This window comes from Pteropus alecto, unplaced genomic scaffold (assembly GCF_000325575.1).
Source record: "Pteropus alecto unplaced genomic scaffold, ASM32557v1 scaffold220, whole genome shotgun sequence".
In the NCBI taxonomy this organism is placed as follows: domain Eukaryota; kingdom Metazoa; phylum Chordata; class Mammalia; order Chiroptera; family Pteropodidae; genus Pteropus; species Pteropus alecto.
The window spans coordinates 2,558,581-2,571,271 of record NW_006430043.1 but is presented as its reverse complement, the minus strand read 5'-3'; the positions used below and the strand labels follow the sequence as shown (position 1 = coordinate 2,571,271).

Genomic DNA, 12,691 nt, shown 5'->3' with positions numbered 1-12,691 from the left:
AATTTTTTTGGCCTTTTTGGCCCTGAGAAATAAAGAGTAGGATTTCTGTTGAATTGTCTGCCTTGGAAAGGATGGGCTTCCTTCTAAGATTCTAAAGATACTTTGTCTGAGAAAGAGAAATTATTGTACAATTGTTTAAAAGCAAAACACAACAAAAATTTGAGAAGGGCTTGAACAGAGATAAATAGCTAGGTTCTAAGGCTACTTCCAAATTGCTCTAAATTTTAGTTCCAAGAAAGCTGATTGGCTGGTAGATTTCCCGTAATGCATTTCCATGTGAAGGCAATTTAGAATCAATAGCAAGTTGAGCTTTTTTGGGCAGATCTATAGAAATGTGGGCAGAATCTGCCATCTACAGATGTTTCAGGATATCTCTTTGAAGACAGCTACAATTTGGGAAGTTGGAAGTCAGTGGCTAAATGTTCTAATACACTTTGCATTGGGTTAAGAGAAATGGAACAACTATGTACTCGGTTTAACTTTCAAAGAACATAATTAAGGTTCTTGATTGCTTCCTTCATTACTGATAGTTTTGCCCCAAGGCTCCTTAGAGGCTAAATTTTAAAAAGGCAGAGGCTCCTGGCTAAAAATTTATTCTTTCTCGGCCTCCTTTCCCAAAAAAAAATGAAACAAAAGAAACAAAAAATATATACCTCCATTTACCAAAAAAAAAAAAAAAAGCCTGAAGAGATAGAGAAGGGGACGGGAAAAGTATGTGATCTTTCCTCTGGTCCTTGGATCACAGCATGGTTGAAGGAAAAGCCCTTTTCCCACATCCTAGGTGAAAGAATTAGGCAGCTGAGCCAATAGCAGAGGTATATACGTCACAGAATCCCGAGCAGGTCTTGGTGGAAGGTGACTGTGAGGCTGCTTTACATAAGAGAGTATCTACTCCAGGTTTTCTTCTCTTCAATTGGCTATAATCTGACATAAGAAACAATAACAGGCATTGCTGATGGGAATATAAAATGGTGTAACCACTTTGGAAAACAGTTTGGCAATTACTCAAGAAAATTAAACATAGAGTAACAATATAACCCAGCAATTCCACTCCTAGAGATATACCCAGGAGAACTGAAAACATGTTCACAAAAAATCTTGTATGTAAATATTTATAAAATTATTATTTATAATAGCCAAAATATGAAAACCTAAGTGCCCACCAACTGATGAATGGATAAAGAAAATGTGATACATCCCTACAATGGGATGTGATTCATCCATTAAAAGGAATGAAATATCGATACATGCTACAACATGGATGAACCTTGAAAACATTATGCTAAGTGCAGGAAGGCCACATATTATATGATTCCATCTATATGAAATGTTTAGAAGAGGCAAATCCATAGAGACAGAAATCAGATTATTGGTTGCTTGGGGCTGGGTAGAAATGGGGCATGGGATTGACTGCTAACAGGTACAGCGTTTCTCTTTGATGTGATAGAAATGTTCTGGAATTAGATAGTAGTGATGGTTATACAATATTGTAAATATCCTAAAAGCCACTGAATCGTACACTTTAAAATGGTTTAAATGGTGAATTTTACGTTGTGTGCATTTTGTCTTAAATTTGTAAAAATTGAACAGAAGCAGGGGTAGGGAGGAGACAAACAATAGCAAAGTACCTGGACTTTCAGTCTCGGCTTTCAAAACCTTACTTAGGGAGGTGGGACTTCCAGGAACTACTCACCCAGCCTAGTATTCTTTATAACTTGATTTTAACAGATTAGATTTTCTTAGTAGTACAGATGTATTTTCCTTTGGATGCTCCTTTAGCCCCCAACTGGTGCTTGGCATGTTTATTTAATGTTCTTTGTAGGCGATTTTAGTTTATGTTGTCTTAAGCAGTTAACAGTGATGAATGTATGTTTGCTCTCTCTCTCTCCATTAATCAGTCTGACCTGACACATATTGAGAGACTGCATATACAAATGGACAACGACTCAATTATAATATGAAAATAAAACTTTCACTCACAACCTGCCCAAGGAACCAACCCCCTTATCTACAGTAAACAACTCAGGAAGCTAGAATGTGTAAGTCAAATTTGCAGGAAGCCAAATTGCTATCTCTGTGGACAATCCAGGAAGCTAAATAGTAACTTCTGTAACTATCAGCCCCAAATGGCTAGGGCTTGATTAACTGACAGCTTTTCTAATTTTTGTCCATGCTTCCAAGGTAGGACCAACAAACCAGAGAAAGCCAAATATGCACTGCTAACCAATCACATAGGATGCCCTACTTCTAGTTAACCAGCCTCCAGCTTATCCATGCCAGTAGCCTTGAATCAGGGCATACCTGAAGCATTTCTTTCCACTCTAAAGCTTTCCTACTGCTCTACCTGCTTTTGAGTCTCTGCCAAAAGGCACGTGGTGGTGGCTCTCTCAGTATGTGAAGCTCAGAATAAATAGCCCTTGTTTTTCTTAATTTAGTTGATCTTCATTTATTTTCACAATACAGATACATTTTGGTCATATATATGTATCTGTATTGTACATATGTATACATATATATATATACATTCTGCATTCCATATTCTTTTTCAAAAGAATCCCCCTGTATAATCGGTATCACAGTAGTACGTTGGGTAACCCTCACCCAAGAGTTACCAAAGTTGTGGGTAAAACCAAGGTGGAGAAGGAGCTCTCTGACCATTTGAGAATTGTCCCCTAAACCCATTTACCACAAGATTCTCCCAAAAGTACCTCATACCCCTTTCTAATCAATTCCCTCCCTCTTCCAGGCAGCCACTTCTGACTTGTATCACCATAGACTAGTTTTCTTTCATTCCTGTGAACTCACAAAATGTGTTTTTATATTTGGCTTCTTTCACTCAGCAGGATGTTTGTGAGATGAATTCATGTCGTTTAGTGTATCAGTAGTTCATTCCTTGTTATTGATGAGTAGTATTTCATGGTATAAATATATCCCAATTTGTTGATCCACTTTCCTGTCAATACATATTCAGGTTGTTTCCAGTTTTTAGTAGCATGCAAAAGCTTGCCAAGAGCATTCTTGTACAACTCTTTTTGTAGGTAAATGTTTCCATTTATATTGGATAAATACCTCACAGTGAAATTCCAAGGTTATATGGTAAATGTATGTTTAACTTTATAAGAAACTGCCAAACAGCTCTCCAAAATAGTTACATCATTTTTTTATACTCCCACCAACAATATATTAGACTTCCAGTTGCTCCATATCTATTGTTCAGTGGTGTTAGTCTTTGATTTTAGCATTTTAGTGAGCATAAAATGTATTTTATTATGCTTTTAATTTGCATTTCTTTGATGATTAGTGATGAGCATCTTTTCATATGCTTATTAGCTTCGTCTATCCTCATTTGTTAATTTCTTAATCAAATCTTTTGCCCATTTTTAACTGAGTTGTTCTTTTCATTATTGATTTGTTTGTTTTTTTATGTTATGGATACAAGTCCTTTATCGGATATATAAATTTTTAATGTTAATGAAGTCTAATATGTCAGTTTTTCCTCTTTTATGATGATTTTTTGCATCTGTCCAAGAAATCTCTGCTGATCCTTGAGATCATGACGGTATTTTCTCTTTATAAGCTTTACAGTTCTGGATTTTAAAATAGGTCTCCGATTCAGCTCAAATTAATTTTTGTGTATGAAACTAGATAGGAGTCAACCTGGATAAATATCCAGTTTTTCAGCACCATTTGTTAAAAAGACTTTCCTTTCTCAATTGAATTGACTTGACACCTTGGTCAAAAATCAATTGATGTAGTACATGTGTCAGTCTGTTTCTGGATTCTATTCTCTTCTCTTGTTCTATTTGTCTATGTTTATACCAGTACTACATTTGTCTTAATTATTATAACTTTATAAGTCTTGAAATGAGATAAGGTAAGCCCTCCAAACAAATAGATATTTTTAAATTTTATTAAATAATCTTATGAGATTATTTTGCTATTCTAGATCTTTTTAAAAAGATTTTCCTATTCTAGATCCTTTGCATATCTTTATATATTTTAGAATCATCTTGTCAATTTCTTCAAAAAAGTCTAGAATTTTGATAGCGATTACACTGAAACCACAGGTCATTTTGGGAAGAATGGGAATCTTAATTATATTGAATCTTCTAATCTATGAATATGACATATATCTTCATTTTTTTAAGTTTTCTCAAGTTTCTCTCAGCAAAGTTGTGTAGTGTATAGTGGGAGTCTTGCACATCTTTTATTAGATTTATTCTTTCATATTTTATTTTTGATAGTTATAGAAGGTATAATTTAAAATTTTTTATTTTCAAATATTTTTTGCTAAAATATAGAAATACAGTTGATTTTTGTATATTGACCTTGTATCTTGTGATCTTGGCAAAATAATATATTGGTTCCATTAGCTTTGGGATTTCGTTTTTGTTTTTTGTTTTTTGTTTGTTTTTGTAAATTCAATAGGGTTTTCTACATATACAATAATATTCCCTGTGAATAACAGCAACTGCAATCTTTATGCCTTTTATTTATTTTTCTTGCTTTATTGAACTAGCTAAGACTTCAGATACAACATCGAATAGAAGTGATGAAAGCCAACATTCTTTCTTGTTTCCAGTATTAGAGGAAGAAACTTTAATGTTTCACCGAGAAGTCTAATGTTTGCTGTCGGTTTTATAGTTCTTTATCAGATTGAAGCTGCTACATTCTATTCCTGGCTTGCTGAGAAATTTTATTATATAGATGTGTTGCATTGTGTTGAATGCTTTTTTTTCTGCATCAGTGAGATAATCATTTGGTTTTTCTCCTTTATTCTATTAATACGACAAATGACATTGACTTTTTTCATCATGTTAAATTAACTGCTTCCCTGGGACAACCCTGTTGGTCATAATGTATTATTCATTGTTCATATTACTGGATTCTATTTGCTCATATTTTGTTAAGAATTTCACATCTCTGTTCATGAGGGATATTGGTCTCTCATTTTCTTCTCTTGTAATGTTTTTGTCAGGTTTAGTATCAGGGTTAGTTAACTTTATAAAACAAGTTGAGAAATATTCCCTTACCCTCAGTTTTCTGAAAGAATTTTTGTAAGACTGGTATAATTTCTTCTGCACATGTTTAATAGAATTCATCTGTGGAGCCTTCTGGGCCTAGAGTTCTCTTTGTAATAGGTTTTTTATTATAATTTCTTTAATTAATATGAGCTGTTTTGATTTTTTTTTTTTACCAGTTTTGATAGGGTGTGTTTCGATAAGTTTGTCCCTTTTATCCAAGATGAAATGACATAAAGTTGTTCACAATATATTCTTTTTATCCTAAAAATGTTTGTAGGATTTGTAGTCATGTTCCCTTTTTTATTCCTTGAAATTATAATTTGTGTTTTCTCATTTTTTTCTTGATCAGTTTTGCTAGAGGAATTATCAATATTATTCTTTTAAAAAAACCCAAAACATTCATTTATTTGTGTATTATTTGTCCATTTACTAATTCATTAATCTCCACCCTATTTTTATTACTTTTTTTCATTTACTTTTCTAGGGTTTAGTTTAATCTTTTAAAAAATTTCTCAAGGTAGAAGCTTAGAACATTGATTTTATCTTTTTTATTTTCTAATATAACCATTACAGGCTGTAAAATTTTTCTTTAGGTGCATCCCATATATCTTGATGTATTGTTTTCATTATCATCAAAGTACTTTCTAATTTCCCTTGTGATTTCATCTTTGATCAATGAATTTTTAGAAGTTTGGTTTAATTTACAAATATATGAGAATTTTTTGGGATATCTTTGTTATATTAGACTTTTTTTACGGAACCAGTTATTTGTATCTATGCTAAATGCTCTTGCCTATGTAAAAATATAACATAATGAATTTCTCTTTTTACCCTCTAAAATTCCCAGAGTATGGGCTTTGAAATTTTCATTTTTGGTTTGTTCTTTCAGTTATTTCTTTTTTGAAAATTAAGATATATTCTGTAACACATCTCATTATGGAACAAATTTTAATGTTATAGAAGTTATCTCCACATATTCCTCTTACAGTTTACTTTCATTTTACATAGAAAGATATAAATTATTTTCCATCTTAATGGTAAGTTTGGGAATGAATTTTTTATGTGGATTTTAAAAAATCTAAGCTAAAAGTTATTTTAGCTTTCAAATAGGTGTCACTAAATGATAGTCTAATGATTGGACTAGGTCCTTTAGACAGAATGTTCATTAATTTTTTTTAAGGTTGACGTTATTAAAGTCTGAAAAATTTCTATCTTGTTATATCCAGTAAGCCCAGAAAATAGTAAGATGTACTTAGTACAAAAGCTACATTAAATGTAGTTTCAACCCTTCTTGAGGTATCAACCAGTACATTGAATCTTATAGTATCTTAGGGTCAGCATTATGAAGATTATCTACCATGTACTGCAGATTTTCAGAAGGGCCACTCAGTTAAAAAATCTAAACTTGATAAACGCCAGAAATAAGAGTGTCCATTGAATGGGGACTTTTATATTTATTTTAAGATGATTGTCATTTTTAAAATGTAGTAGTTTATCTGATTTATTAAATTTCATGAATATCTGGCTGGGAATTGTAACCCAAAGTGACTTCTCAAAGAACTATGCCTTATCATGACCTGAGGTAATGGTTAACAAGTCATTCTTACATATACAGAGATTTGTATAGCAATGCAGCCAAGAATTCCCAAAGAAATAGTTCTTTTCCTTTCTATTTCTTCTGCTAAGCAAATAAAACCCTAAGGCGAACCAAATGTCTGAATCAGTGAAAGTTTTATGAAACATTGTGGTAAGATAGATTATAATCTGCTAGGAACTTTCTTCTCTATGGTTCTTAAATTCTAAACATATATAAGGACAGAAAGACTTTCTGACATAGCTCTCCTGAGATAATTATTTTATTTTCAAAACAGGTAGGCTCATTCTGGTACTAGTCAGACAGATACATCTCTAGCTTTGTACAAACATATCTCTTTCCTATCTTTTGAGTGATGGTGACTGTCTGCCCTCCTACTTTCACCATGGAAGGGACGGCCAACTTTACATGGGTAAGGTGTTAAAATGGACAACATGGTTACTAGAAAGCTAGGTTTCCAGCCACCCCATTAATCCTCATTTGATGTAGAATATTCAAGTTGGCACCAAGAGCACAAACAAGGGGCGTTAAGAGACCCTCTGCCATACCAGTGTTGCCCATGGAGCATGTAAAAAATATTTTGTATAGCTATTCAATGGTACTTTCTGCTCTTTTTCTTTGGTTGGGAATTTGAACATTGCAGGTTAACTCATAAAATAAAATTTTAAAAGGACAAGATAAACATATATGATATGATATATTTAATTTAGATAGCTAAACCTTACCATACTTCTTTACAATGGCTTGGAGGAGATCTGGGGTAGAACTTGAACTTGCTAACAGGCTCAGGTTTGGCATATGGAAGCAACGGTTTGCTAGAATGATGGTGCTCCTACACATGGAGGAAACAGTGTCTGTAACACACAGTATGATCAGGAACTTGACCCTTAATGAAATTTCAGATGGAGGTGAATTTGACTTATCTTGTCCAATTCTAGTCAAATGCTGTGGATATGAAATGAGGAAAGGAAAACTCAAGGTCTACTTCTAATGGCATTGCCCCAGGGGACCTGGTTTTTCTACTCTGTTTGGAACTGAGCAGATGAGATATTTGGGTCCCAGCCAGACTCGGGTTCATTGTGGATTTGTACACACCTAAATGATTTGGGCTTGTCATCTATAAAACTAAGGATGACCCATGGCAGACTTGTTTCATTCTACTTCTTGAGGTGAATAGGACTGTAGGATCAAAGTTAAAAGATGTAATGAAGAACATATGTTCTTGCTCACACTCTGGACTATCAACCCAGTAAGGCCCAGCCTTAATGTTTATATAAGACTTTACTCACCCCATTTGTTTTTTTTGTTTGTTTGTTTGTTTGTTTGTTTTTTCAGGCTACAACTGAGGTAGAAATTAAGAAGAAAGGCCCTGGATCCCTTTTAGTTTCCATGGACCAACTGGCCTCCTACGGGCGAAAGGACAGGATCAACAGTATACTGAGTGTTGTTACAAATACACTAGTAGAAGGTATGTGCTTGGACTGTGATGTCAGTCCAAGCTGCTGAGATATAAATACGTAGTGTGCATGATAAATATAACCTCTGTCCCTTGGTCTGAGTTTCACAAAAAATTGTCTCTGAGCTTTAGAGTATAGTCTACTGGTTGTAGCAACCAGCATCCCAAATCTGCATACAGAGAATCTAATAAGGACTTCAAAGCTGCTGCCAGTATTGTACACAGATAGGTAGGAAGTATGAAGGAATGTGAGCTAAACAATCTGAAGAAGTCTCTGTAATCATCATCATGAGGAGCCAGTGGGGTGCTGTGTAGACTGAAGAACTGTGAAGATATAAGATGATGGAATCTCCATCATGCCCTCTACCCCAAAACATACCTTTTTTTTCCTTTTTAGCTACTTATAACCCTATTGGTTTTCCCTTAAGGATGAATGTACTGTTCATTTTGATTGTACCTAATTCTCCCTCTCTTCAAACATCCCCACATATCCATAAATATATTTGATGTGTAAGCTGAAACCCCTCTTCCTTCAGCACTCTGTGCCACAGAGAAAGAGCAGCCACCGTTGATTCATAGCATGTCTGCAGTAATGTTGCTGTCAGTGCCTGAACTCAGTATTAGGTGGCTCCTCTGTGACACAGCCCGGCATGCTGAGGAATTATCTGAGGACTTTCCCCAGCAGGTGTCAGCCTTCTGTCCAGTCATGGTCTTCATTCCAGGCTTTCTTTGGAGGTGATGCGTTTTTTCTCACAAGATTCTCATTGATTTTGCATAAATCTTCTTCATTTGGTTCATGTTGATTTAGCTGAGTTGTCCCATTATAGATCCAAACTATTCCTTTTTTTCCTCAATTACATTTGACATACTATATTATATTAGTTTCAGGAGTACAACACAGTAATTAAACATTTATATAACTTAAGAAGGGATCACCCCAGTAAGTTTGATACCCACCTGCCACCACATGTGGTTATTACAGTATTATTGACTATATTCTTTTACTTCCTTACTTTACTTCCCCGTGCCTATTTTATAACTGGTAATTTGTATTTCTCGATTTCTTCATTTTTTTCACCCATCTGCCCCAACCTCCCTCCCAATCAGGCGACTGACTATCAATTTGTTCTTGTGTCTATGAATTTGTTTCTGTTTCGTTTGTTCATTTATTTTGTTTTTTTTTAGATTCCACATATAAGTGAATTCATATGGTATTTTTCTTTCTTTGTCTGACTTGTTTCACTTAGCATAATTCCTTCAGGGTCCATTCGTGTTGTTGCAAATGTCAATATTTCATTCTTTTTTATGGCTGAATAATATTCCATTGTATATATGTACCTCAACTTCTTTAGGTACAATTCTTTAGGTACAACTTCTCAAGACTATTCTTGAGGTCTCAAATGTCTGTTCATCAGAGTTCAGACACCCAGGCTAGCCCAACAATAAGCAGTGTCCCTGAGATAAGGAGACTCAAAATTATCCTTGTGTTGTTTTTTGAGTCATTTAAACACAACACGACCTCTGCTCTGTGTGTGTGTGCGGCGGGACGGGGGGAGTTGGGCAGGAGCATCTGTGGTGAAGGGAGAATCCCTAGAAAGGAACTCCCTTGGAGTGTTTACATCGCACATATAGTCAAAGAGTTACACTTTACCTAGACTAACCTGGAGAAGTAAAAAGTAAAAAGAATATTGAACTAACTGCTTTCTGCCACTTGGACAACTTCATTTTTTCCTGTTTTCTTCAGTCCTATTAAGGGCCTTGTCTGATAGAACATCTTTTAAGTTTATACTTTGAGATTGCAGGTAAATAACTGCAGATCATAAGAATTCCAAGATAAGAAACACTTGGAAGTTCTTAGTTTAAGAACTTAGGTTAATTTTATTCTTCAGTTGGAGACCAAGACAAAATTTCTCTGAGTATTTATGACAATTGAGAAAGAAAACTAACAACCTTCAACAGGCATATTTTATTATTGGCAAAGATATTATAACAGGAGAACTGCCAGTGCAATGCAACAATTATTTATTGATTACCTCAGTGACCTAGCATAGGGCCTGGCAAAAGTAGGTGCTCAAAGAATGTTTGTTGCATGGAATTTTGCTGTGCTTGGAGTGGTGGGGAGTGTTAGTGCTGTAGGATTCCTTCTGGAGGCCTAGTGCTTTCATCCCTCTACTGAGTTGGTTATAAACCATTGGAGCACACTGTATTTCTCTGTTCCCTTTCATCTTCTTCTCCCTGTCCTCCTCTTTCTCTTTCTGTCCTGCTTCACTCATTCTCTACCCTCCACCCACCAGCACATACATTAAAAAAAAAAAACATGCAAGAGTAGCTCACAGAGAGAGATGGTTATGGTTGCATTCCTGAGTAGGAAGCCATTCCAGTTCTTTTTGCCTTTTTCTAAGCACTAACGTACACATTGCCTGTACCTTTCCTGCTCAGATATTCCTCCTATCCCTCTCCTAGTATTGGACTCCTTTGTTAAAACTGATGAGACAGAACTGCTGTAAGCAAAGAATGCTGAATGGCTGGAGCTAAATATTGTGAGAGGGAACTAAAGGCCATTAAGAAAGATCTATTCTTATTTAACCACTGGTCTCTCTGGATTTAATGATTGGTACAACAGGAAAAGCCGGCATTGAATGAATAATTGTTTCTGCTTCTCAAAACTACAGTTAAGAGACTCTGACATTATTTTAATCCAAAGATTAAAATTATTATTATTATTTAAAACCAAAGAAGCAGGCTCCTACCTACTTAATGATTTAGAAACCACAGTGGAGAATTCCAGAATACTATAAATAATGAGAAAGTCCTGCCTTCTTTGCCTTACCCCTTTCCTGTTGTAAACATGCTCACCAGGATCCAATAAGTTCAGCAGAATTCAAAGTCAGCAAAGCCATGAACTTTGGGGATATTTCAAAGGACTGGAGATGGGGTGTAGGCAGAGAATAGTATAATTTCAGTTCTCTTCAGAGCAATAAAGATGTGGGAGAAGGAACGAGAGTTGGTGAAAATGAGGAAGCAGTGATGGTACTTTGCATTATTGATTCTCAGGTCAAACAGTTTCAGAAACTCCTCTGCAGTGGTAACTGGATATAGCTTTTGCTGCCACAATTTATTTATTCATTCTTGTATTCAGCTGACAAGCATTAGTGTCAGTTACTTCTCTGATATCTGCCTTCCTGGTGCTGCTGAAGCTCTGAGTGGATAGGGACTCTTGTTCATAAATGTATTCCCAGTGTCTAACAAATTGTAGGTGCTTAAAAGTTTGGAGCTGAATTAAGAGAAGCCCCGGCCTTCAGAAACCTCATCATCTTCTAATGCCACTGTTGCAGAAATGTCGTAAAAATCAGCCTGGCAGGAAACCAAGCACCACTAGGAGAGTTGGAGAACTCAGATTTATTACGCCGGCAGTCCCAGAAGAGCTAGTGCTCTGAAGATCTGGGCCCCAAGCTCAGGGGCAACCTTGCTTTTATAGGGCTTAGTTGGCATGGGCCAATTGGTTAATTTGTCCTCAGGCAGTTACAGAGTACCAGAGTTGCTATGGATTCCAGGCAGTTATAAAGAGTTACAAAGCTGGAGAGTTGCTATGGGTTGCAGACAGTTACATTTGTTATTTAGATAGAACAAGCAAAAGGGAGGATGAGTCTTTAGTTCATTTCAAAGTCACCCTGCCCCATGGCCTATACGTCAAGCATATCTACAGAAGCAGAACAAAGAGCTGATTATAATGTTAGCCTTTTGAGTGAAAATTCCTCTACACCACCATCTTGGTGGAATTATGAAGCCCTCTCTGAAAACAATTCCCGGTAATCCAGAGATTGAGACCTACAGAACCGTCTCTGAAAATGTCCAGGAGCCAAGTAAGGGAAACCCCATAAACCTTTGGATGTCTCACTCTCCATATATTAACCCATTCCCCCAGACCAAATACTTCCCTGATTCCAGGCATCTGGAGCCCGTAAGTTTGCAAAGTTGTGAGCTACTTTATAACTTCCTTATTCACTTAATTGACCTTTTCTAGCTCCTAAGTCTTCACATTATCCTACTTTGAGTGGAACAGAAGAGATTTTAAGGATCTTTTCTTCTCAGGAAAGGTGGATAAGAGATCTATAGTATCCCTGTAGGAAGCTTCTTGGTGCCCCATAGGACAGGGAAACCCCTCTTTACTGTCTGGCAAAGACTTCGAGCCTAATTCATTATCAAACATTACAATTGTGTCACCTGTCAGAAATGTGAACAGTAGCTGCTTCAACCTCCATGTGCTGGTGAGCAGCAGACATTTGGAAAAGGGAGGAGATAAAAAAGGAACGGAACCAGATTTCCAAATATGTACTACAAGAATTTATGGAAATAAGAGAACCTTTTCATTTTCTTTTTTGGGGAAGAAAACTAAATTTACCTTGGGCAGGGAGGGAGTTCTATGAGGAAGAAGCCAAAGCAAATTTTCTTCACAGACTTCCTTTCCCACGCAGACTCCCACATGGCACTTACTGTGGCCCTTAAATCTGAAAACCAAGGCAACCATTTTCTTAGCAACCAAGGAGCCAATCAGAAACCCAGCCAAAGCACCCCCACCTAAAATAAAGCCATCGCCATGGGCACCATCTAACTGGT

General features: G+C 35.9%; 1 protein-coding gene across 1 annotated transcript in view; it reads left to right on the top strand.

Annotated features, from left to right (window-relative positions):
* The window catches only part of SCN8A (sodium voltage-gated channel alpha subunit 8), a 169,519-nt gene that overhangs the window by 109,849 nt on the left and 46,979 nt on the right, over positions 1 to 12,691 (top strand). The window contains exon 13 of the mRNA XM_025045432.1: positions 7,954 to 8,086. Within this exon, the coding sequence (XP_024901200.1) occupies positions 7,954 to 8,086 (133 nt within the window). The remainder of the gene's footprint in view (positions 1 to 7,953; positions 8,087 to 12,691) is intronic.